The sequence below is a fragment of the Lactuca virosa genome, chromosome 8, assembly GCF_052849685.1.
Source record: "Lactuca virosa cultivar CGN04683 chromosome 8, Lactuca_virosa_CGN04683_v6, whole genome shotgun sequence".
NCBI lineage: Eukaryota > Viridiplantae > Streptophyta > Magnoliopsida > Asterales > Asteraceae > Lactuca > Lactuca virosa.
This window is the reverse complement of record NC_136433.1, coordinates 210,592,957-210,620,901: the sequence shown is the minus strand read 5'-3', so window position 1 is coordinate 210,620,901 and position 27,945 is coordinate 210,592,957. Positions and strand designations below refer to the sequence as shown.

At 32.8% G+C, this 27,945-nt stretch overlaps 2 protein-coding genes across 2 annotated transcripts; one reads left to right on the top strand and one right to left on the bottom strand.

Moving 5' to 3' along the window:
* Nucleotides 1-577: 577 nt before the first annotated feature.
* On the top strand, nt 578-11,278 carry LOC145131224 (uncharacterized). Its single transcript, XM_079065947.1, has 3 exons — nt 578-768; nt 8,305-8,372; nt 8,493-11,278. Exons 1-3 carry the CDS (start codon nt 578-580, stop codon nt 11,276-11,278), a joined length of 3,045 nt encoding a protein of 1,014 aa, XP_078922073.1.
* Nucleotides 11,279-12,414: 1,136 nt separating this feature from the next.
* Nucleotides 12,415-15,958, bottom strand: LOC145132176 (serine/threonine protein phosphatase 2A 57 kDa regulatory subunit B' kappa isoform-like). The gene is made up of 3 exons (XM_079066877.1): nt 15,736-15,958; nt 13,087-14,288; nt 12,415-13,001 (listed from the first exon to the last, which is right to left on the bottom strand). Exons 1-3 carry the CDS (start codon nt 15,761-15,763, stop codon nt 12,672-12,674), a joined length of 1,560 nt encoding a protein of 519 aa, XP_078923003.1. The 5' UTR covers nt 15,764-15,958; the 3' UTR covers nt 12,415-12,671.
* Between the last annotated feature and the right edge of the window lie 11,987 nt (nt 15,959-27,945).

Below are 27,945 nucleotides of genomic sequence, written 5' to 3'. Positions count from 1 at the left end.
GGTGGTCCAGATCTGTGCATTCTGTCACACAATAGTTAGTAAAAACAAAATAACTTAAGCCCCTATATATATATATATATATATATATATATATATATATATATATATATATATATATATATATATATATATATATATATATATATAGGTAGAGGTTCATTTGAGACCATGATTATTTTGTGAGACAAGGGGACCAATTTTCAGCTCTTGATTAAAACTGATCTAATGGTTCTCAATAAAACGTGATTAGTGCTAATTAGTTTTGATTAAGAGGCTTAATTAGAGTATCAGGGGTTGTTTAGTCACTGTTCAATTTTTTTTTATTGTGCGGACAATATGTATAAGTGTATAAGATTCTTGCTCGTTTCATAGAATCCATTTGGGTTTCATATTATAAAATAGATATTGATTTTAACAATCAATCATCAATTTGTAACAATCCGGTGTAACAGAATCTCAATTTTATCTGATGATAAGTTTGGAATCAATCAAGATGAAAATTTCAGCAAATCGATCATAAATTCAACTCTTTTACATGAAGATTTTAGCAAATTGATCATAAATTCAGCTCTTTTACATGAAGATTTCAGCAATCGCGGATGAAGATTTCAGAATCGATGATAACTTCATACCTTCTTCTGCAACTTTATGCTTCACGAATCAACATGGATTTGACAAAGATTTAAACAATTCATCATTACTTCACTTTATGTTCAGAAATTCTTGTCTTCATCAACAATTTGATAACGTTTTCTACAGAGTTTCAAGGTTTGATGTTTTTTTCATTGGATATCAATTTCAGCAGTTACAATATATGATATTTTTCATAAACTTCATCAACAATCGATCATCAATTGAGATCATTTAGCGATTTTTCTGTAAAACTACTAATGTATATACACAGCAGTTACTGTTCTCGAGCAATTTCTCTTAAACTATACATGCATTCTATGTGTTTGATGAAAATCCTGAATGAACAAAGAGTCTGATGTATCATTCCTCTTTCCCATGACTAAAGTCTTCTTTAAGAATAGGAGTATACTTCTTAAAATATGAGTCACAATTGGTGTAAAACAATGTAATGTTAACTACTACTCATATTATATTTACCATAGTTTTGTTAAAACATATTTTTTTGTCGAAAATAAAAAATATTGGAGATGTCTTTTTAGCATAGTTTTGTTTGAATATGCTCTTGTTAAGTTGTAGAAAAGGATTGTGCTAAAGAAAAGACTAGATGCTCTTAAATTTACCATATGTAAATTCAGGTGTATGGTATACATAATATGTTTTTAGAATGTGATCATTATTATAGTTTTTTTTAAATCTTTTTTCCATCAAACACAAAAGGTTGGATGTCTCTGTTAGGAATGTCGATTATTCTTATTAATATGCAGTAAGGGGATGTACCAAGAAAGAGTATTAGATTCAGTGTATTTTTTTGTCAATGTATTCATTGTGTCTTGTATGATCACTTACATTACATAATACATTATTCTGATGTATGATCACTTATAGACTTCATTTTCAAATCTTTGATTGTATCCATACTCGATTCTAACAATTATTTCATTTATGGTTGCAGATAGTTGTAGCTGATGAAGCTCAACTTGAAAGGAACTTGAATATTTCAAGCTATAAGTTTTCAACTACAAGTGTCGAGATTAATGAATATGTAATAGATTTAATATGTCACAAACATGTAATATATTTTTTATGGTTTTTGGTCCAGTGTTATCTGACTATAACTTTGTAGGACCCTTCTGAGATTCATATTCATCCTTTTATCTAACAAGACAACCCAGTGATCGAGTTTTATGGTTTTCAAATTATCGGTGTTTTTCTAATCATTGGGATTCTTTGTTTTAGTTTCATCCACTCTGTTGGCTTTTGATCTTGTTATTTTATTTGATTCATTTGAATAAACAAAATTAATGTAAGATATTTAGAATTCAACTATAATATGAAAATTATACCTTGATAAACAACACATTAATCATTAAACTAACAATAATCTTGTAACATTAACTTTTAATTTTAGAATATTACATATTCTAAAATCAGAATATGAACGTAATTTAAAAATATGACACATGCTTTAAGAATATGAAAAATAATTTCAGAATATTTCACATTACTTAATTGTTAATCAAGTACTATCACAATACTTCACAAAAGATATTCAAACCAAGTCGTTTTCAACAAAAAAATAGAGTATCTAAAATTATATATTACATATTATGTAACAAAAACTTTAGAAGCAAGTTGTTTCCAATAAAACCAGAATGTCTAAAATAATAATATGACACATAATTTCATAATATTTCACATTACCTTACAGTATGTCAAATACTATCACAATATTACACATTACTTTAATGAAATGATTAAAGCAAGTAGGTTCTAACAAAATAACATCTACTATAAAAAAGCAACAACTAACTCGTCAAATCATATGTGTATAATATCAAGTTATCAAGTAGAAATTTATAATATCAGAATGCTTACATAATATAATTTCATATTACGCATTACAAAATATTATAATAATAGACTTTAATATTAGAATATTACACACAATTTCGAAATATTACATCTTAACAAACTAATATTAAATATGGAACATTTAGAATAACTAGAATAATAACATATCAATGAGTATTAAAAACCCAAAATTTAATTAGGTATTATTCTATCAGAATACTCTACATGTAACTTATAATATCCTACAACATTATTTTGTTAGAATATTCTAAATATAAGTTTTGAAAACAGATAACATATAACAGTATTCTACTAGAATATTCTACATATACACATTATTTTCATTTAATATATCAACTTATTCAATTGAAAACATAGACCATTATTCTATTAGAATATTCTAGTTATACACTTATAAGAACAAACAACATATAATATTAGAATACTAGAATATTATACATATGTGTATTATAACATAAAACATATAATATTACCCTAACATAATATTCATAATAATCAACTTAAAACATCTTCTAGAAATTAGAATATTCTAACTGTAATATTATAGTTCTATACATGTTACCGATCAAATTATAACATTATTTTGTAAATATATTCTATATCTAAATACAACATATTTTTTTTAGAATATTCTAATTTTATACATGTTTGCAGTTAGCCTATAATTTATGATAACAAATAACATATAACATTATTGTATTAGAATAACATACATCTCCTTTTTATAATATTTTATATATAATTTAGAATATCGTAGAACATTATTTTATAAGAGTATAAAAAAGTCTAATTTCAATAGAATGTTATACATATAAACTATATAAACTCATGTAGAGAAAGATGTTATTGACATTACATGACACAAAATTAAAACATTACAAGTACTATTCTTGTAAATACATAACTGAATATCGACATTATACAACATATATTCTAAAATTACAACTATAATGTCAAATGTACTTGTTCATATTCTGTTGATGCGTCTTGATCATATGACGAGCTATCAGACGAGGTATTATAAAGTATGACTTTTTTGCCTTTATGTATTTCCGATGATAGAAATTGTTCAACATTCTTTCTTTTAGGATGAAAAACTCATTTTTCCCTTGATTTAGTAGTTTCTTCATTTCAACTGTATCAAAACATAAACCATAGGGATGTCAACGGGGGCAAACGGGAGCAGTAATAGGTGCCCCCACCCCCGCTCCCGCCCCCGGATCCCCCGTTTACACAGCCCCCGCTCCCGCCCCCGGTTACCTCCATCGCCCCCGGTCCCGCCCCCGTTCCCCCGGTTCCCCGGCTTAAAATTGGATTTTATAAATTGATAAGTACATGTAAGCAGCAAGCAACAACATAAATCGAGTTCTATATAAATTGTGTTCTGATGTAAATCGATTTAAAGATTTAGGGACACAAGATTTGGTGCAAGGATCATAGATTATACAAGATTTAAAGAAATGAGACAATCAAATCTAAGAAAGAACCAAGTTCTAAGGAGAACATTTTATGATTTTTTATTAGTGCTAAAAGGTTGCAAACAACAATATAAATTGAATTACACTGTATAAGTCATTGATAGCAAGCAACATAATTACATTGTATAAGTCATTGATAGCAGCAAGCAGCAATATAAATCGAGTTCTATATCAATCGTGTTCTGATGTAAAACGATTTATGATATCAATTGTGATACACTGTATGAAATTATGAAACCCGAAAGAGCTTAATTGCAAGCAATACAAATTGATAGTAGCAAGGGGTAGAAATTGATAGCAACAGAATCAGTGACTGAGAAACAAAATTACAGAAATCGTGAGGCAAAGGAAGGGGTACATTACCATCAAATGCGGAAGCCGTCGACGACGGTGACGGAAGAAAGCTGAAGTCGCAGGTTACCGGTGGGAGGTTGAGACTTGGAGAAGTCGCAGTCGCAGTCGCCAATCGGAGTACGCGTCGTCGCCTCGTCGGGTCCTACCGCCTACGGGAACGGGAAGGAAGCTGAAGTCCTCGAAGATAGAAAGTCGCCATTCCCCATTCCGCCATTCGTATTGTGAAGTTAACTGAAGACTGGAGAGTGGAGACGGAACTCGGAAGTATTGACGGAACACGGAAGAAAGCGAGATTGCGACTTGCGAGAAGCCCTAATTTTCCATTAAATATATATATATATATATATATATATATATATATATATATATATATATATATATATATATATATATATATATATATATATTTATATAAATATAAACAGCGTCCCCGCGGGAGTACGGGACGGAAATACTCACTCCCGCCCCCGGTCCCGAAAATAAACGGGAGTTAATATCGCCCCCGCCCCCGCTCCCGCTCCCGAATTTTTTAAAAAATTATTCTCGTACGGTATTGGGGTCCCGCGGGGGTTTTTGACATCCCTAATAAACCATACTTTTATTAAAACAATAAAACTAGGATATAAACAAACAATTCATTATACTAGAATATTCTAACATTCTGACAATAATTAACAACATGAAAATTGTTTAATAAATAATTTACAATTAGAGAATTTTATTTTATTTTCACATTTAATTTTACACAAATCTTATATGATCAAGGCATTATTAACAATACACAAAGTAGAATCTATGAGATAAAATAACAAAAAAACATAATTGTCCACATGGTACTGACTCCAAATAAAGTTTATATTCCTTTAATTTCGATTAGTAATATCTAGTATAATTCAAACAAGAGATTTAATATTATATAAAATACAAAAGATCAAATAACCTAATCACCTAATCAGACCTTTATGTTAATAGACACCACCAACCTAAACCAACAACTTCTTTAACTTTCGATGTGTATTAAACACTAATCCTAGCTACAGAAACTACAATAAAGAAGTTCATTTCTAGCCCCAACTATAGTGAATCTAGATCAAACACTAAGCATAACTACAATATAAATTTCAGAAAAATAATTCATAAATTTGAATAAATAAAATAATAACTTCCTGAAGCCTATTACAAGAGATGATTTAGAATCTATATTATCTAGAATCCAAATCTGAATAAGATATTATTGAATTAAAACATAAAGAGATGAATTTGATTATGTCAAGATAGAATAACAAATTCTCAAAACATATTATAGTTTTGACTTATCAAAGTAAGCAGTAACATTTGGTTAATCAATAAAATAACATCTGAAATCAAATTTATAAAGTAACACCTAACTTACAAATCAAAATACCTAGAATATTAAGTTATCAAATATTGTTCTACTTCATCTGATGACATTGGTAACTCATCTTTTATACTGAGAAGGGGAATTGGAATCTGATTCTCTCGAACAAGACATTATTGAAAGATGAATCAAAGCCTTTAATGGGTATGAGTTCTAAATTCGATTCTTAAAACTAGAATGAAACAATCTGAATAACATAATTAAGGTTTATGATTTTAAATGGTCGTTGATTCCTTCTATTTAGAAGGATAGGGTTTATGTGAATTTAAGGGATGATAGATTAAGGAAAGAAAGAACCTGTATATATGATTTTGATTCCTTAGCGATCTTCTAGATTTGATCTTCGGTTTTTTTAAACAAGAAACCAAAATTAACTCTCTCTGAGAAACTTTGCTTCACTTTGCTTCAATTGGAAGAATGGTTAACAACAAGGATATGATATGTCGTTTTGATTTGATATGCTAGGGTTATTCGACTCAGAATCTGTATAACCCGAATTATTCAGTGGTTCAATTACACAATCCAAAATTTGAACAGCTTGAATTAATACCTGTTTTGTGAAGGAATGGCTGATAGTCGAGATTGAATAAGAAGGTTGAAATTACGAATCAGAAGGAATAAGAATTTGTTGATAATCGAGATTGATCGAGGGTTTTCTGTTCGTTTTTTGCTACGTGAATCAATTAGGATTTGTTTTCGAGTATGAATTAGAGGATGAACTCGAGCTAGAATCAGAATAAAGAACTCGACTTTTCAATTTCGATTTAGGGTTAATCTGAAACAAATTTGTGATGGAAGGGTTTTCGATCGATGAAAGGGTTTTGAAAAATGAAAAGCATATGAATGCGTTTGTGAATGTGTCGAGTTACGTTTCTACCCCTCCGTGTATTCTAGTTAATTACAAAGTTTGTGTTATTTACACAAACTGCCACCGCCAGTTTTTTTTTTAATTAAATCTGAACCACATATCAATTTTGATCAAGGGCTAAGATTTAGTCCTCATGTCTCACAAAATATAGGTAGTCTCAAATCAACCCAACCCTCTATATATATATATATATATATATATATATATATATATATATATATATATATATATATATATATATATATATATATATATATATATATATAACTAGTTTATAACCCGTGAGAACCACAGTTATAAAATTAATTAAACTTTCATATTAAAAAATCAAAATTATTAATCAATTATTTTAAATAAATTATTACTTAAAAGATATTTTTTTTGTTATATAAAATTATAATCGTTGATTTAAATAAATACATGAAGTTATATCACCTTATAATCTGTATCAATTTTATTTTATTTTTTAATCTAATGTTATTAATTTAATATAATTAAAGTGAAAAAGTTTAAAATTTAATATAATTAGGATGGGAAATTTAAATTTTAAAATTTGAAATGGATAATTAATATGTTGACAAATGGCATGATATGAGACATTTAATATTAATGATGAGGTCTAATATAATGACACTTGTCAATCATCTTTAATAAATGAATGTTTTTTTTGCCACATGTCATCTTTTCCTTCATTTTGACACTTGTCATTTTGTGGGAGTTTTAAAATTTTTATTTTTCACTTGTCATTTTTTAGGAATTTTCATTTTCTTAAAATAAAATTCTATAAAATTGTAATGGATTCTATAAGGAAATAAAACCATCATATTAATTTGATAATAAATTGTCATAAATACTGTAAACGATTTAATTTCTTTTGCAAATGTTTTAAAATATTACATTTTGTTATGTAAAGTATTACTTTATAAAATATTTTATGTTTATATATTGATATTAAATTTTTATTTTTAATAAATCCGTGTAATACACGGGTCTCACACCTAGTAGGAGAATAAATCTATTTATTTATTAGAATAGAGATTTCAATTTGCAGCTGTGATTTTATATAACCAATTTCGTATCAAATTAGACAATGAATAAAAATGGATATTGATGGTATTATAATATCGTGGATCTGAACATAAAAAAAAGCCTGGACTTAAGCTAAATGCCTAGAAGCTTAAAACTAGAGTCAAGATTTATCAGAGATGTGGGAACTTGATTGAATTTCTTACCTAAAAATATTACTCGTTCGTGTCTTACAGATCACACAATTATTTTCTTCAACAATTTACAGTAATTGTACCCATAAACACTTGAAGTAGACACCAATCGTATTCTGAACTGAAGCCAGCGTACTAGGTGTTTGATAAAATGCGTCAAACACTTTAAGGCCCAATCACACAACTCTTTCGAACAAATGCAATTGATGAGCTAATATTATAATCATGATCAGAAGAAGGATTTCAAATGGGAAGACTTTCACATGTTGTAATCATATTCGTCGAACAACTGACCATAATAATAAATTACAAGTCAACTCTGGGAGACTTCCTATCATCTTCTTCGCATGTGCTCATGATTTATTGATTTTGATACTTCCTTAATAAAAAAAAATGCTTCCTTTGTGTGTTTGAACTTAGTTTTTTCCAACCTTGAACTATCAAGAGTTCTATTGATACTTCCTCTTCTCTGATTTACAGTTACTCTTTGAAAGAAGAACCAGGTTTAATGATAGAGAGAAATTTGGAACAACCCTCCATTCTTTCAGGTTTGATGTTCAACATATTCGTTTCCCCATAAAGTCTAAGCCTTTTTTTTGTTGTTCTATATATAGCCATTGTTCATGCACTTTTCTTCTTTGAATATCTTTGTTTAATCTGAAATTTAGCCAATTGTTCTATGGGACTCCAAGTTCTAAGTGTTTGGACCCTGCTATTGTTTCTTCCTTTGAGTGATGCAGCTTCTTATGATGACTTTTCATTCCCTATTGACCATTTACTCATTCATAACTACACTCGATTAACTGAAATCAAGAAGCATTGCAACCCTTTTATATCATCAGCTTCTGAGTTAGAATCTGATGATAATTGGGCTTCTAGGCTTAAAAATGAGCTTTCTTTCTTCAATGGAGATTGGGAACAGGACTCCTATGGAGCACCCTTGATGCCCTTTGATGACAGTGACATGTCACATGCCACGTCATCATTCATCTCCCCATGGAAAATTGTTAGCTTCGAGGTTAAAAATGTTAGCTCCACTTCATCCCACCACCCGAAAAACACAATCAGCATCAGTGGGGTTCTATCAATTGGCATAACAAGAAATAGCACAGTAATTTCTGAACCCTTTTTAAAGTTTCATAAAAAGCCTGGTATGTCTGCTCTTCGAGTTGATTTTGAAGGTTTTTATCTTGAAACAGAGGGTGGAAAAAATTTGGTATGTTTGTTGGGTAATTCAACTTTCCCATTTAAGAAAGTTCCAACCAGATACGAATCCGATGACATGACATCATATTACAATCTTAGAAACCCCTACAATGAAGATCATGTCATCCTCCCACATGACAAAATCTTTCTTGTTCTTAAGTACCCGAAAACTTCACCTTTTTCAATCAAGCAAATCCATGGAGAAATGAAAAGTTTGAACAAAAAGGATGATTTTGAGTACTTTGACAACGTTCACATAACTTCCCACTTGGGTATCTTTTCTAGTAATTCTGAAGATCTCATTTCAGAATCTGAATCTTTCGACCAAAATCCACTACAAGATGCAATGGTAGAAGATGGTGTCAACAAGTTTAACAACTCTGAATTTTGTAAAATTCTCAAGTCTTTTGAACATAAAGCATATAGAGTTATGCCAAATTTAAAACTCGGGGGCCAAAACGGGTTCCAAGACAAAGTTGGTCCCTTTCTTTTAGGGAATGAGATTCAACTTGTTGATAGAAACAATGAGAATTTAAGGATTCTCATGCAAAACATCATATGCAAAGAAGAAAAGGTTTCTGGAGTTTTAAGAATGTATCCTGCTAGTATGGACCCACATTTGGCAGCAAGAAGAACGGGTTTATCTTCGTTGACTTTATCGGTCAAAGGAACATGGAATCCCTCAACTGGGTTGCTCTCGATGACTGGATGTTTGGGTCCCACGCTTGTGAAATGTGACACTGGGGTTTTGTTATACTTCCCAAAATCTTTCTCTATTAAACAAAGAAATGTTGTTTTTGGAAGTATATATGGTTTGAAAAGTCAAACCGGTTTTTACCACCCTGTTTTTTTTGGACTTGAAATGCTTTCTCCTGGTTTATATGAAGATGGTTGGTATAGTAACGCGTATCTTTCGTACAATTACTCAAAAAGTGATTTAGCCATTGAATTTCAAGAAAGAATCCAAGAACCTTGGTTGTTGAATTATATTAGGAAATCACTTTTTTGGTATCCTACACTTGAGGAAGAAAAAGATGGGATTTTTCACCTTTTAAATGATCTAAGGATTGATACTTTTTCAAGCTCCGAGACTTTTGTGAGAGTAGAGGTTTTGTCTTTTGGTGGATCATTTAGAACAAATGACAACCATTTCTATGAAGCTCCCAAGAATGAGGTGTTCAACATATCGATGAATCTTTATATAGTAGAAAACCCAAGAAAGGTCAAGGAAGAATCCTACCAACATGTCTCAAAGTTATATTTGGAGGGTTTATATGATCAAAGTGTAGGGAAAATGTATTTGATTGGGTGTAGGAAAGTGTCGTACGATCATGTGGATCTTGAAAGAGGATTAGATTGTTTGATTGAAGTTGGAATTGAATACTCATGTGTTAACACAAGATGGTTGATTAATCCAACTGCAAAGATCACCATTAGAAGCCAAAGAAACGAAGAGGATAATTACCATTTCAAGACAATACGCTTGCAAACCTTCATGATTCATGACAAAAAGCATGAAAAAAATGTAATCTTTCGTAAACTCTTTGAAGGGTATTTGCGGGTTTTTCTTCTTTTGGTGTTCAATGCACACATATTGAACAAAATGAGGAAAATGAGGAAGTCCATTGAGCCTTTTGCTTATATATCTCTTACCATGCTAGGGTTATGGATCATCGGATATGGTATTAACTTGATAAATGGCAAAGAAATCATGTTCATTTCATCAGAAACTCAATATTACAAGAATCAACCTTATGATCATCAAAGTTACAAAAGATATTTAAGCATTATTGATTATCTTACAAGGTTTCTTGTTCTAGTTTCTATGTTCCTCATGGCTAAGATCTCTCATATTGTATTGAAAGCTCGAAAAGCACTTAAGAGTCAAGACGAGTCAACTCCGAGTGAGAAGAAGATCCTTATGATGACCTTAGGTTTCTACATGTGTTATCTTCTCCTTATAATGGTTGAGCATGGGATTTGGATATATCTTAATCCATTACAAGGTGAATCAACAAAAGATTATTATGTGAAATTAATGATGGATTTGTTAAGGTATCATGTTTATATGCTTCAAGATTACTTTATGGTTCCTCAAATAATTGCTCTTTATGTATGGAAGAATCACCCACGTGATCAACGATCTTTCATCAATGGTCTATGGATACCATCTTTAGTTTTGTTCGTTTATGAAATTGTTAGAGATCCGGTTGATTATCCTATTATTGCGCATGATATTGTCTTGTGAATTTGGGTTCCTTAATGTTGTTTTTCTCCTATGTGTTGTACTATTTTTTGTTTAATAAAACCTTGTATGGATTCATTTTCATCTCTTAAAAATTCCAAGATTCCTGCTCTAGCATTTGCGAAAATGCAACACACAAACAGACACGTATATGTATGTATGTATGTATGTATGTATGTATAGCTTAGAAAAGTGATAAGTATGGACAAATTACTGAAATGTAATCACAAGAAAGGAAGAGAACGTTCCATTTTTGCAATGTCAGATTGTTTCTTTCTTGCGTTTCCAAAAAACAGAAACAAAAAAAAAAAATTATTTCCTTGCATTGAAAGGTAAACCTATTATCGTTCCAAAATTCCATAACTCCATTCTACATACCAATAAGGTTTGTTGAAGATGACATGATGAGTTACATCAATTGTGAAGTTCGAGATTTCAATATACATCGATTGGCTATGCTTTTTGTTATAATGTTTGTGTAATTTTCTAGGGATTAGGTTGTTGATGTTAAACCACTCTTTGGAAGTTCATTTAACAACACTCCTTTTGAACCTTTTATTTAAGTCTTTTGCTGAATTTCACTGACATTAAATTCCCTATGTTTTACAACTCGGATTTTAATTCCAGTTACTACAAATACCTCATACCTAACCCTCCTAAAAACTATATATTACCATCACCTAAACTAGAAACAAATTGGATTTCTTGGTGGTTTGAAACAAGAATGAGGAAACAAGTCACCCTCTCTCTTCCTACCACAAATTGCTTTCTTTAGTGGCTACACAACGAATATTGAAAGAAGTTGTCAAAAGTTAGTTACAGAGGAGTGGGGATGACAGCCATCAAAGAAAGCAAAAGTTGATCTCATTTTGAATAATTTCGAATTTGTAGGTAATTTCCATATAGATTTTTTCTTCTTTTTACTTTTAGGTTTTTGTGGTTAACAATTTTGATTTTTACTGGAATTTCCAACCATCTCAACTTCAAAATTTCTGGTTATTTTGAATATTTGTCTAAAACATTATCAAAACATCAGCACCAAATAAATATCCTAATGTTTTTCATCATCTAATATATACCTAAAAAGCCTCTCTAACCCCATCCAATCATGTCTAGTATAACAAACGCAACAACCAAGGTGCAATCACTACTAACATTGGATTCACATGACCAAATTCATATACAAAACAAAGTGTTAAAACAACCAACAAATACTCTTTATTTTCATCCAACAAGAACATCCTCAAGAGCTAACACCAAACATCCCCAAGAACATCCTCAAACTCCACAAATAACTAGCAGCCACAAAGCGGGCCCGGTTTCGCTCTTCTCCCTTTAAAAAAAACACAAGAAGAAATCTAAAGCAAAACCGGTTTCCTATTACATATGACTTTTGCTAGCAAGAAACAACACAAGTAGTCGCGGTTTCTTCCATGATTGAAACACTTTCAAGGCGCTCCCAAGTCAACCGCCGCCGCTCAGCCGCCACGGTCAACGTTGACTTGTCCTCCTCCACCCGCCCTTGGCATGACACCACCAACTCATGGTCAACATCGTCCAACATTTTCATCATGTTTTGTGCAAGGTTGACAACTGTCCTACTCCAATGTTTTTGGGAGTTTTGTTCTAAAGAGGAGAAAACAAGAGGCATGATCACCTGTCGATTACACATGATAAGATGGAGTATGTGTTCGTTGTTCCATAAGAAATGTGCTCGTTCAGCCACCTACACGTTTTAAAAAAAAAAAAATTCTATTAGTCAAATGTCTAAAATACCCTTTGGGTAAACTACAAAAACTTTGAAAAATTACCTGAAAATGAGAACTACGAAGACAGCAATTTATACGTCTAAACAAAGGAACCATAATCTTCTCAAACTCATCCGTATGAATCATTTCAAGCAACTCTTCCAACTCACTCAAGAACATCAATTGTTTTTGACTACTTGTAACAGGCCAAAATTTCAACAATCCTTTTATAACATCACTTGATAATTTCGGTTCTTTCTCTACAAACTGAACAACACAATAAGTCAACTGATGATGATAAACCCCCACAGATTTCGGTTTATGAAGAGGAACAAGAACCCTAAGTAAGAACATCTTGTGTTCTTTCTTCAATGGCAACGCAAACCCACTAATCACACTCCCAAAAATCTCCAGCAATTCAGCAATCCCATTGTGTTTTTCAGTTTCAAAAACAAATCGGTATATAATATTGCTCACAACCATCCGAATAAAGGGTCTATGAACCATAAATTTACCATAAACCCTGTGCAAAATCGCTTTCAAACAGTCGCGTTCTCGAGGATCTTCAGTGTCAAAAAGATCGAGTAATCTTAATATGAACGAGTGATCGATATATTGTTTGGCAATTTTTGGATCGAGGGAAGTTTGGGTTAGAAATCGAGCGAGAATCTCGTATACAAGTTGTAGATGCGACCATGCGGGATCAAAACACGGTTCTTCATCTTCCGTTTCACCACGTTGTAAAAAAACCGAGTTTTTTGGCGGGAAATCGCGAAATAGATTGTTCCCGCACATTTTACAAATGGAAAACATCGCGGGTTCGGTGAGTTTTGGGGATTCGGATGAGAGAAAATCGATGATTTCTGATAAAGTTTGTCGCTTTATGTCTTTCTCGATAGAATCTTGATTTTGATCACTGAAATCATATAATTTTGAGCAAAGATTTAACTTACTGATGAGTAGTCTTAGTTTATCGGAATTTTGGACATCTTTGAAGGGGACACGTGGATCGATCATTTCGCCAGCTGGCATGATGCTGGCTGGGAAAATCGAGGAAGACATTTTTTTAACGGTGTTTAATCGACTTGAAATGGCGTTGTATGTGTTGAGGAAGCCATTGTTGTTGCTTACGTCATTTGTTATGCTACTTGAAGAACTGCCCCCATCGGGATCTGATGTGTTGGATTTTGATGATTTCCGAGGGATTTTTGCGAGAAATTGCTTGATCATAGTGGAAACTGTTGAATTTGAAGCCAATAATAAACCTAAAACAAGATGAAAAAATGGAGACTAGATATTATTACAGAAAGTAGCAAACTATAAACATTGATCAAATGTTCAAGAAAAAAATTGTTAAACAATAAACATTTTCCTCTACCTACCATAAAAGAAAGGATTAAATGCATGATAATGTACTTTGTAATTTGTGTATTATAGCTTCTTCCTATTACAGTATTGTAATTTGAAAAATCTATTGGGTTATAGTTATTTCATCGAAATACAAAACAATTTTCTATGTTAAAATGGGGTAGATTTTTTAAAGTAGAATGTTTTAATAAGGAAAAAATTGGAAGTAAATGCTATAATTGGATAGATTTTTCATAATACAACGTTTTAATAAGAAAAAAGACTAAAAGTACAATGCTATAATTGGGCAGATTTTTCAAGGTATAACTTTTAATAAGAAAAAGACTGAAATTACAGTGCTATAATTGGCTAAGATTTTTCAAGGTATAAGGTTTTAATAAGAAAAAGATTTGAGTACACTGCTATAAGTGGGTAGATATGTCAAATTACAATGTATTAAGAAGAATAAAATTAAAGCACAATGTTGTAAAAGAAATAATTAAAAGTAAGATGCTATGATAAACAAATAAACCGAAGTACATTGCCATTTATTGGATTTATCCCTAAACAAAAAAGAACACCTTTTACTACATAATAAATCAACCTTAGTACTATCATAATGTGATTATTGTTGTGATCGAATAATCTTTGTTGTGAAAATGGAAAATAGACACTAAACCTAGCAAGAACAAGTGATTATAGACAAAATCGCTTGTTTTTCAATAACTGTGTTTAGTTTGCAATGATATACGATGTATTGAGAGATAAAAATAAAAATAATAAAGTCAATTTCCTTTTAGGTAAATCGTTAAACAGAAAAAAAAAAAAAAACCCTAATCGAACAACAATTTTCGTTATGATCTAATCTCAAAATGGGTTAAAAAAGTTGAAACTTTTAAAGAAAATCTTGAACAGACTTTCGAGAAAAGCGAACATTCATTGCCCCAAGTTGAAATTACATCTATAATTAACATACATATACGAGAATCCAATGGGCGACAAGCAAATTCAAGAACAGCATGTGTATTCATAAGAGGACCGAAAAGGGATCTAAGAATGGGATGCCCAGATCTGAAACCTAAATAAAGATCTGCAAATTCATCACAAAGAAAATGGAAAATAAAAATAGAAGAAAACCCAGATCATAAAAAGACCTAAAATTCTCAAATTTGGAATCGGAGGCTACAAAATTACCACTAAAATTGTTGAATGTAAGCAGTGTTCTTCACACAACTACTTGTTTCCCCATTACAAGATTAAAGATGAATGTAAAAATCAGAAGACTGAAGAAGCATGTAAGTCGGAAGAGATCTATACATAGATGGACATATGACATATGTTTGTATGTATAGAGAGAGAAAGTACCTGGATTTTCTGGGACGAAAATGGACATGGGCTTCTGAGAGAGAGAGAGAGAGAGAGAGATTAGATAAAAGAAGAAGACATGAACATGAGAGAGAAAGAGAGTTCTGTTAATTTCTTGAAATCGAAGACATAATAATAATAATGGCGATGGAGGATCCCATCTTTCCTTTCTGTAAGCATCCAAGGAATAGGTTTTCGTTCATGATTTTGTACCTTCAAACTTTATTTTTGTTTTCATCTTTTGAATTTCTACCTTCAAACTTTACCAATTTCCACCAAAAGTAAAATGAATAAAATATTTTATTTTTGTTTCTGTTATTGTCTTTTATATTTTAAAAATAATGTCATAACCAAAAAAATAAAAATAATTATGAATATTTGGTTAATAAATAATTGATAAGTTTGTCCTAAATATAACAAACTAGGTGTAAAACTCATGTATTACGTGGGTTCATTTAAAATTTTTTAAATGCAAAAATTCTAAACATTTGAAAAAGTTTGAATTTATAAAAAAATTAAAAAAATACTGAATTATTAAAATTGAAGTGTTTTTTTTTCTCTTTTAAATTTAAACAAATAATTTGGATAAATAAACAAATGAAACTAATGAAGTTTTAATTTAGAAATGTTGAAATTAGAAGGAAAGTCAATTATTAAAATTTATATACATTTATTATTACATTTATTACAATTATTATATTTAATATTATGTAAATTTAATAAAATGGAAAAAACCACAAAATGTCATGTGAAAAAAATTTAATTGAAATTAACCACAAAATGACATGTGACCAAATCAATGTGAGTATGACATGTGGCAAAAAAAATTTCATTTACTAGAATAGATATTCATATATATAATTAAAAATCAATGACATATAATAATATAATTAAAAAAAATCTCATTACCTTATAATAAGTATTAAAAAAAACTATTTTATAAACTAATTTATTTGTCTCATCAAACACTAAATGTCAACAAAATAAGTTAGCTTAGAGCATCATGATATAGTATGAATTTTTCAAGCAAAAAAAAGATTTTGAAAATTGAAAAAGCTATTAAAAGAGTTTTTTCAAACTAAAGCTTTTTCACTAAGCTTACTGATTAGCAAGTTTTTTTCTTAGGCTTTTTCGATGATGGATGGGTCTTATAGTTTTTTTTAGGGCGACTGCGGTGCGGTTTGGTGCGGTTATTAGTCAAAACCTCACCACTAACCGTAAATGCGGTTAATCCATTTTCAAAACCGTTTGGTGCGATTATTTTTGCGGTGCGGTTTTATTTTTTTTTTTGTGTTTCGGTTATTAACCGCATAGATTTGGTATGGTTATTTTGTGTGGTTTTTAACCACAGTTTAGAGTTCAAACATATTACTTGTAATAATAATAATAAAAAAAAGAATAAGGTATAAGACAATTAACTAAAATCACAAATAACTAATATCTTAAAAATATGAAATCACTAGTAATTAACAATAAATATCTTAAAATTGTGAAATTTCATCATTTTTCAAAGTTAAACATAACAAAAAACCAACACTTTTGTCTTCTAGAATTTCATCATTCTTTCATCTATGAAACTTGTCTTATTTTTAATATTTAGTATATTAATAATTAATAAAAAAATAATATATAACATATGCGGTGCGGTGCGATTCTTTTGCGGTTTTTGAATACTAATAACCGCACCGTACCGTAAATTTATCGGTTTTTGAAAAACATAAAACATCACCATCAGTTTTTATTGCGATTGCGGTTTATCAGTTACGGTTTATGCAGTTAATTTTAGTTGCGGTGTGGCTTTTGCTCACCCCTAGTTTTTCTAACTTGTAGCAAATAAGCAACTATAAAAGTAAAATATAGATAATCAAAAGTAAAAAATTTCTCATAGTAATGAGGATAAAAAAGAGTTTCAAATTAAAGTTTTTTGTTTAAAAAGAATATATTTTTTTTGTTGTGGACGATATGAAAGTTTTTCAAGTGTTTTTTCATTATAAAACTCAAAAGAAACGAACTTATTATATCTCCAATAGAGTTTTTTTTAATTGTTTAGTTACAATTAGGTGAAAAAATATAGGACCTATACAAAAACTCATAAGAAGATATTGTTAATTAGCAAACAATTTGAAAAAACTTTGGTTTTAAAAAGCTCCATTATATATATTTCAATTTAAGAAAAAAAAATTGGGTTAAAATAGCTTTTGAAAAAACTCTTATTATAGATGTTTTTAAATCATATGGTATACTCATCTTTGATCACCATTTTGTGTCATGTTACTCACCGACTTTGTATCTTTTAATACAAATAATATGATTGTGACTATAAGGATATATCAAAAGACGGATGAAATAGACTCTCATATCCTATCCTTTTTCTTATCTCCTACCTAAGTTCTTACTCGTAGTAAGCAACTAACCATCATGTCCGTCCGTCCGAGGTTATCTCTGCTCGGTTCCGCAATCAATCCTAAATACATCCTTATGCTTAAACTTCAAGTGATGTCCAAGAGCTAAGCAGTTATGTGAAAAGCGGATTCCATATATTTATTACTAGTTTTGTCTAACGGTGGAATTATAGTCATCTACAACAACAGAGACACATCGTGGTCGAGTGTCAAACTCTTTCATTATTCGCGGTTGAGTCATTAGTGATCGTAAGAGAAATGGCCTAGTTTATCGGATATCGGATTTTGTGTCTTTACCACTTAGCTTTGAAGTTGAATGTCAAATAAATATGATATGGTCTGGCCAAGACGCCTTAAGTCATCGGCTGAAGCATCTGCTGATAGGGCACCTTTTTCTTATTTTCTTTACCCGAAAGTAAGTAAAGTTAGATTCCCCAATTATGGTTCACCTTTAGCTTTCAAGCTAAACCTAGTTGTTCGGATATTAGACTTTCAGTCAAGAAGCAATTTGTTACCTCTTATATTATGTGAACAAAGAGGGAAGTTTCTATAATGCCCGTAAGATAGGGCTAGATGATTAAAGAGTAATAGGATAATTATTCATCACGACGATAAATAGATGTTTTTTATATAATGTTATTTAGGATAAATAATGCAAACAAAAGTCATAGGAATCGTAAAACCAAGAGTGTGCATATAGAGAACGCTCCAATCTGATTTCATATAAGGAAGTTAAGATTTTTCAAAGTTTCAGTATAACAGTGTCCGACTCAGAAACCAAAATTGAGAATGGTTTATTGTTAAGAAAAACAATCTAAATGGGAGTTTAAGATCTTGTCAATACCTATCCATCGATATAAAGACAGTCGAGAACGGATATCATATTAGAAAGTTATGATTTTTATACGGACTTTAACAGTCTAAGCCTATATAAAATATAACTATAAGAAACGTCAAAACGGAGCTCATATGAAAGTTGTAGATCCCGTCGATAGCTGCGCATAGATATAAGAAATGTCAAAAAACGGAGCTCGTATGAAGAAGTTACAGAATTTACAAGATTCACATTTTGCAGCATGCGTACAAAAGGCGCGACGCACGCTTTTAGAAGGGGACCACGTAGAACCAGTTTGAGCATGCCACATGTCACAAAGCGAGAGGAACGTCGTTTCAGAAGGGTGCGGTGCACACCTCTAAAGGCGCGGCGCGTAAATGGGATTTTCAGCCTATAAATAGCAGGCAAACCCCATTCAGTTCTCTCACACCACCAGAGCAATCCCTCTAGATTTCTTTTATAAAAACTCGAATTTCTTTAGCAATTAGGATATTCTAGCGAGGATCTATAGTCTCTGAGAGCCCGTCAAGTGGAAGCTATCGAGTCAGAGTTATGTCAGTGTAATTTCCGGACTTTTGTCAGGAAAATCTCTATAAGTTAAGCTACACTTATATCGCTTTTAGGGTAACTTATATTTATAATCATAATCATCGTTATGAATCTACAAATAAGAATTATCAATGATTTCAATTCATTATACTGATTGATCTACTTACGGGAGTGATGTCTAGGCTGGATTTAATGAGATGTTTAAAGTGAGATTTCCAAACAGTATATTATGTATACCAAATGGACCCTAACTTCGATATGATCCTACCTAATTATTCCTTACTTGATAGATCTTGATGTAGACATTGGGATTAGTGAGGAATCTTGACTATCATTAGTCACCAGGAATATTACACTAAGACTCAGTATAAATCCTACGTAGGTCATGTCAAAGGTAAAGCTAAGGTGTTAGGCAAAGCTCTTCCCAAATCACCAGTCATCCACCTATGTCAAGTGAGTGCATAGTTGTTGGGTCTAAAATATTGGTTTATACTTTGCTTTTCTAGGCAACTGGTTTTTCTGTAATGTAATATACATTTGCGGCTGTGTGGCCAAGTGAGTGTTTACGGCCGTAAACCAGTTCACGGCGTAAACCCATCTACGACGCATGTTCCCCAAGTATATATAAATAGATGTTAGGTGGGTGAGGAGTGGTTGATGAACAGAAGAGAGTGTACGACCAAGAGAGAGAGAGAAGGTGCAAGTGTGTGTGAATCTTGTGTATTGTTCATCATTCCAATCTTGAATACATCATAGATTCATATTATTCTTCTTCTCCTTCTTCTTCATTTGATCTAGCATTATTCGCTTGATTGGGATTCCGCACCACAAACGGATCTGATTGATACACAAGCAGATTTGGGACTAACAATAGTCCCTTTCATGGACATGATTTTACTATAAGTATTAATTAAACGTATTAAATATTTGTCGAAATGTTTATATGTGAACTATATGCTTATTTCCTGGATTATGTGTTAGAAATGTATTTGATGATATACGATATGTGAACCAGATATGGTTCTATATGTGTTAAGAGATATATATCTACTATTACCTGATAATAATAATAATAATAATAATAATATAAGTATTATTAAGAGAAAGATAAAAGTATAGTAATACCTAAATACTCCGTGTTAAAATATACACTAAATTATGATAGTGTTGTCTAATCAGAGATGGTATTGGGAGCCTAGTAGTTTTGCCCATTAATAAGATAAGACTTAGTATAAATACTTAGTTCAATTAAGTTTGATATTGGTTAGTCTCATTCGGAGTATGTGTGTGTAAGTTAGGAACGGATAGTAGAGTTCTGTTCGTAACACTTTTAGGTGTTGATGATACGAAAATACGTACCGGAGTACAAATCGTATTCCTTTTTGGATGACCATAAATGATGGGTCCAGATCAGACAAATGTAATGGTATGTTTGGTCATCTCCCAGAGAAAGATGACAACACTTGATCATTCTAAACGGTCTTGTGAATTATGTTGCTAGTGTGGGTTCATAACCCAAAAACATAGATGACATAGGATACCATATTCATCAAATACTCTGATGGCTCGGGTGCCTTTATGACTTTCACCAGCCAAGGAAGCCCCTAGCTGTGTAGTCAAACCCTTACTTTAAATGGTTTATCTTCCTGATAATCATGGACTAGGATTTGTTAGGATCGATTGGGGTGGTTATGTATATGTATGAGGTTTTATAGATATCCAAATCGGAGAGATGTCTATATGTGGTTTGGTAATAGTTGGTTTTGCAGGATTCATATATATATATAGATATATATATATATATATATATATATATATTATAATATTGTGGGATTGGAATCCCTATGAATCTGACTAGGTTTCCCAACCTGACCTATTCAGTTTGTATGCATCACAAGTATCAAGACTTAACTACTGGAACTTGATTAGGATGTCGAGTGATTAAGAGAGAGCATGCAATGGTGGTCGGGACCATTAGGTCTATATGTTGTAACTTATGTATTTGTATTGATTATGACAACCTTAGGATTTTATTTGAGACAATCTTATACTCAAAAGCTTTTGAAATATTGGGATTTTTCCGCAAATGAAGTATCATGATTTTTAAAGCATAAAGAAAGTTCTTTTTGGTTCTAAAAATTTGAGGGCGTCACAGTTTCACTAGGTATTCGTTAAATAATCGGTATTTTTCGTTGAGATATTTAAAATCTTCATACTTGTGTGACTCATTTTATGCACATGTTTTTTTGTCAAGTGCTTTTTCCTTTATACGAGTTTTTTTCTTTTTCAAATTATATACATTGACCATAAATCAAAGCAAAATTATCCAACTTCTCGACTAATACCGAAAAACTTAAAGACGAAGCTCTTTTTCCTTTCTCCCTCTTGATCGGGCATCGAGGTTCTTTCAGCTCAATGTCGTCATCCTCATAATTAAGGGTAAAGTGGCAACGTGCATCTAACAATGTCATATGATCATTTGGGTTGGGTGCCTTGGTCTGTTCCATACCACTTGTTTTATGCATTTGAGGCACCCCCACCTAGTATTTTCCAATCGGTAATGCTCGAAAGCGACCTTCACAATATCGACTCGACTCCAACCACTTTTACGTTTATTTAAGAAGTTGTATATGCCATTGAATTTTGAAATCTTTCGGGATAAGTTCCTAAATTTTGAGTTGAGATGGTGGGTCGTACGATATTCATTATAACCCACGCACTTGTCAATATAACTTCCTTGGTAGTAACTCTATGGTTGAAGGGGAACAATACTGATACGAGCTTGAGTTGCGGTTGTTTTAGAGCTCTTTTTTTAGCTCTTTTCCGGTTGGGTTTTGGGTACAGATTTTGTTAAGATTTGAGATTAGGATTTATGTATTGGAAAATTAGTTTTACTAATTTCCAAAAGAAAAAAAAGGGTTTTTCCTATTTTTGAGCACGAATTTGGACTCTAAATATAATCAAAACGGATTAATGATTATATATCCGTGTTCACCTCTGTGATATCTTTGTTTCGATATATTACACGTCCAAAACGGATTAAAAATGAATGAGAAATTACTTGTCAATGTAGGATAGTTGGAAGAGAATAATAAATGAGTTAAGTAGGTTTTAACTCATCCCACATTGGTGAGAGTATGAAAACAAAATGGGTTTATAACTACAAAGCCAAGCTAACTTTGTAAGACTTATAGAACCAAGGCTCTCTCTTGTGAGCGCACATACGGGGTGCAAATGTGAGCCGATTTGGTTTGGGTTCACTAAACTTGTGTGCGAGGGCGAGTACGAATGCACTACCGGTCGACCAGAAAAGTTCAAGGACCTCTTTGCAATTATTTCTTTTCAAGTTTAACAATTATAAAACGAATTAAGAGCTATTAGTTGCATATTTCAGTTTTAATTCTTCAATTAAATTGTGCTCTTTAATTTGATTGTTAGGATTTCGTTTTAATACATCAGTTACATATTGCAGTATAAATATTGCACCTTTGTGATTGATGGAGTTACACCGAATGAAATGAAATAATTCTCTTCATCTCCTACGCTTCTGCTTCGTTTTTCAACTGTTGCAGCAACCAAGGTATTTTTCGGGCCAAGTGAGGGTTCAGGTGACTTAGAAGAGTCACGTTCTATTGTTGTATCCTGGGAAACAAACACCCATATAGGGCAAATTTGTTTTAAGGAAACTGTGTTAAACACAATCATCAGCCAACTTTCATTTTGTTTGTTCTTTTGTGCAGTTTTTGGGTGATACTCTCCTAACAGTCTTATAACAAATCGTTTCTGCGAAACGAACAATTGAAAGAAAAAAAATTAACTGCTTCGATCTTCTGTTACAGTTCTCAAAGGAAAAAAAGGATTTTTTTTAAAAAAAAACACCTTCTAATTTATGTTTTGTTTCAATTTCCAGTAATATCATTCCCGGTTTGCTTATGTTCTCATAAATTCTTTTCTAAAACAGATTTCAAAACCAAGTGTTAAACAGTTTTCAAAATCTATTTTCTGAAACAACACTAACAATTTTACTTGTTGTGATTGAGACTAATTTGTAACCGTTCTATTTTCGTTTAACTAAAACTGTTGGTTTTTATGTGTAGTATGACTGCTGAAAGCTCCCAACCACCAAATCCTAATGGTACTCCTAATGCGCAAGGAGCTCCTATGATGACCATGCCGGTCAATCATGCTGAGAAACCTAAAAATTTCTCAGGACTTCACTTTAACAGGTGGCAACAAAAGATGCTTTTCTACCTTATCACATTGAATCTTGCTAGATTCTTAACTGGAGAGGTTCCAAGGATGCCCGAAGGAGAAGGAGATGTGCAATCTTTGAATGCAATTGAAGCTTGGAAACATTATGATTTCTTATGTATGAATTATGTTCTTAATGGTCTTATTGATTCACTTTATAATGTTTATTGTGAAACAAAGACTGCCAAAGAATTATAGGACTCATTGGACAAAAAGTATAAAACTGAAGATGCTAGGACAAAGAAATTTATGGTTGCCCAGTTTGTTGACTATAAAATGGTCGATGGGAAAAATGTTATATCCCAAGTCCAAGAACTACAAGTCCTCCTATATGACATGCATGCCGAGGGTATGGGTTTTAATGAACCTTTTTCTGTTGATTCTATGATTCAGAAGTTACCCCCTAGTTGGGTTGATTTCAAGAATTACTTGAAACACAAGAGAAAGGAAATGTCCATTGAAGACCTAATTGTTCACCTTCGCATTGAAGAGGACAATAAGATAGCTCAAAAGAGTAGCTATAATCCTACCTCGAAAAAAGCTAATGTGGTGAAGCATGGTCAAAGTTATGGGAAGAACAAGAATGGAAAAGTTAAATTCCAAATGAAAGGCAAGGGTTCAAACTTGGGATCCAAAGGTGGAACTTTCAAGAAAAAGTTTCAAGGAAACTGCCACAAATGTGACCAACGTGGTCATCGGGCTGCCAATTGCAAGCTTCCAAAAAAAGCAAAGGAAGCAAGCATTATGGGGAAGATAATCAAATATGTGTCTGGCATCGATATTGCAGCGGTTATTTCTGAATTTAACCTTATGGGGTCCAATCCAAGGGAGTGGTGGATTGATATGGGAGCTACCCGTCATGTTTGCCCGAATAGAGAATGGTTCAAAAACTTCAAGGTTGTGGACAATGGTGATAAGTTGTTTATGGGAAACTCGACAACTTCTGATATCCAAGGTGTTGGGAAGATTGTGTTGAAGATGACGTCGGGAAGAGAGTTGACTTTGAATGAAGTATTGTATGTACCCAAAATTCGTAAGAATCTTCTGTCGGGTTGGTTGTTGAACAAGCATGGTTTCGCTTGGTTTTTGAGTCGGATAAATTTGTGTTAACCAAAAATGGCGTGTATGTGGGTAAGGGGTATGCTGATAAGGGTATGTTCAAACTTTGTGTAATGGCTCTTAATCCAAATGATAATGAAATGAATAACTCTTCTACTTACTTGCTTGAGTCATCAAATATTTGACATGCTAGATTAGGACATGTTAATTTTGATACTCTTCGACGTTTAATTAAACTCGAACACATACCACGCTTTAAAATTGACTCAAAATACAAATGCAACACTTGTGTTGAATCGAAATTAACAAGATAATATTTCAAGTCCATTCAAAGGACAAGTGAACCACTTGGATTAATTCACACAGATGTGTGTGATATGAAATCGATTCCATCTAAGGGTGGAAATAAGTACTTTATCACTTTTATTTATGATTGCGCTAAATTATGTTATGTCTATTTACTTAAAAGTAAAGATGAGGCCATAGAGAAATTTAAAGTGTATGAAAGTGAAGTTGAGAATCAACTCAACAACAAAATTAAAGTACTAAGAAGTGATCGTGGAAGTGAATATCTATCACCATTTGAAGAATTTTGTGCACATCATGGTATAATGCGTGAGCTTACTGCACCTTATTCATCACAACAAAATGGCATCGCGTAAAGGAAAAAACATATTTTAAAGGAAATGATGAATGACATGTTGTTAAGTTATGGGTTGCCACCCTCAATGTGAGGGGCGGGGGATGTGAAGTTGTATTGTTAGCTAACTATCTTTTAAATAAGGTACCACAAAAGAAATCAGATAAAACACCATATGAGTTATGTTCGGGTATCAAACCATATGGAAAATACCTTTGGGTGTGGGGGTGTCTTGCAAAGGTCATGGTACCTGCACCCAAGGTGGTTAAGATAGGACCTAAGACTGTTGATTGCATATTTATTGGATATGCACAAAACAATAGTGCTTATCGGTTTCTTATGCATGACTAAAAATACCAGAAATTCACAAAGGCACAATAATGGAGTCAAGAAATGCATACTTCTTTGAGAATGTGTTTCCATGTCTTGCTAAGGCCGATACAAGTGCTACAAAAATAGACGAGAAAAATGAATCCTCTCATAAAGACAAGATAGAGGAAGAAATAGAGCCCCGAAGAAGTAAACGGGCATGAGTTGAGAAGTCATCTGGATATGTTTTCTACACTTACATGGTTGAAAGAGAGCCTCAAACTTTCAAAGAGGCAGTTACCTCTTCTGAAGGACCTCAATGGAAAGAGGCAATTAAAAGCGAAATGGATTCCATCTTGCAAAACCATACATTGGAGCTAGTGGATTTACCTCAAGGTTGTAAACACTAGGCTATAAATGGATTTTCAAGAAGAAAATGAAAGAAGATGGAACCGTTGACAAGTACAAGGCAAGGCTAGTAATGAAAGGCTATATACAGAAAAGTCCTCTCAACTCCAGGAGCTATTGGGCAAGCTGTTTATTAGACCGAACTGTTTGTCATGGAGAGAACCGATCTTGTTTGTCAAGAAGAAGGATGGTTCACACCGAATGTGCATTAATTACCGGGAGTTGAACAAGTTAACGGTGAAGAACCATTGCACACTTTCACGGATTGATGACCTCTTGGATTAGTTGCAGGGTGCATATTGGTTCTCCAAGATCGATTTGAGGTCGGGGTATCATCAGATAAAGGTTAGAGAGGAGGACGCAGATAAGACCGCGTTTCGGACTTGTTATGGTCATTACAAGTTCGTGGTGATGCTATTTGGGCTCACCAATGCGCATACGACATTTATGGATTTGATGAATCAGCTATGTTGGCCGATGCTCGATCGATCAATCATTATTTTTATTGATGATATCTTGGTGTATTCCAAGACTATGGAGCAGCATGAGGAGCACCTTCGAGAGCTTCTGGGAGTTTTGAGGCAAGAACAGTTGTATGCCAAGTTCTCGAAGTGTGAGTTTTTGGTTACGAGAGGTCCAGTTCTTTGGACACCACATTAACCAGAACGGGATATTGGTCGATCTGGCCAAGATTGAGGCCGTGATGCAGTGGGAGGTTCCGAAGTCTCCCTCGGAGACTTGGGATTAGCAGGGTATTATCAGATATTTATTCAGGACTTCTCCAATATTTTTGTACCCCTCGCTCATCTGACGAGGAAGGGGATGGATTTCCGTTGGATCCATGAATAGCCGATTGTATTCGAGACTTTGAGGCGAAAGTTATGTGAGGCCTCAGTGTTGACCCTCCCGGAGGGTGTTGATGATTTCGTGGTATTTTGTGATGCATCCATCTTCGGCCTGGGGGCAGTTCTTATGCAGCGAGGGAGGGTTATTGCTTATGCTTCTTGGTAGCTAAAGCCACATGAGGTTCGTTATCCGACTCATTATTTGGAGTCGCGAGCAGTGATGTTTGCTCTCAAGATTTGGTGGCATTATTTGTATGGGGTCCGGTGTACTATCTACACAGATCACAAGAATCTGATATATCTTATGGACCATCCGAATCTGAATATGAGACATCGTAGGTGGCTTGACGTGGTCAAGGATTATGACTAAGAGAATCTGTATCACCTGGGGAAAGTGAACGTGGCCACTGATTTTGTGAGCCGCAAGACGGCTAGTTCTGCTATTGAAAGCCTATGTATGAGGCTTTCGATTGTTTCTTCATTTCTAGATTTGATTACGGAGGCACATGTTGAGGGAGTCAAGAAGGAGAATTGGAAACAGGAGAGACTCAGGGGGTGAGATTTATAGGTTTGCTACTGACAGTCATGGATTATTGACCCGGTATGGATGGGTTTGGGTACCAGACTTTGGTAGGATCAGGTAGACTGTGTTGGAGGCGGCACACAAGTCCAGATTTTTGATACACTCTGGAGCCACCAAGATGTATCGGGATTTGAGACTTAGTAATTGATGGCCATGCATGAAGAGGGAGATAACCTGGTATGTCGAGAGGTGCTTAACATGTCAGATGGTTAAGGCCGAGCACCATAGGTTGCATGGCAAGCTTCAGCCTTTGGAGGTTTCTATGTGGAAATGGGAACATATCACCATGGATTTCATCACCAAGTTACCTCAGATGCCTAAGGGGTTTG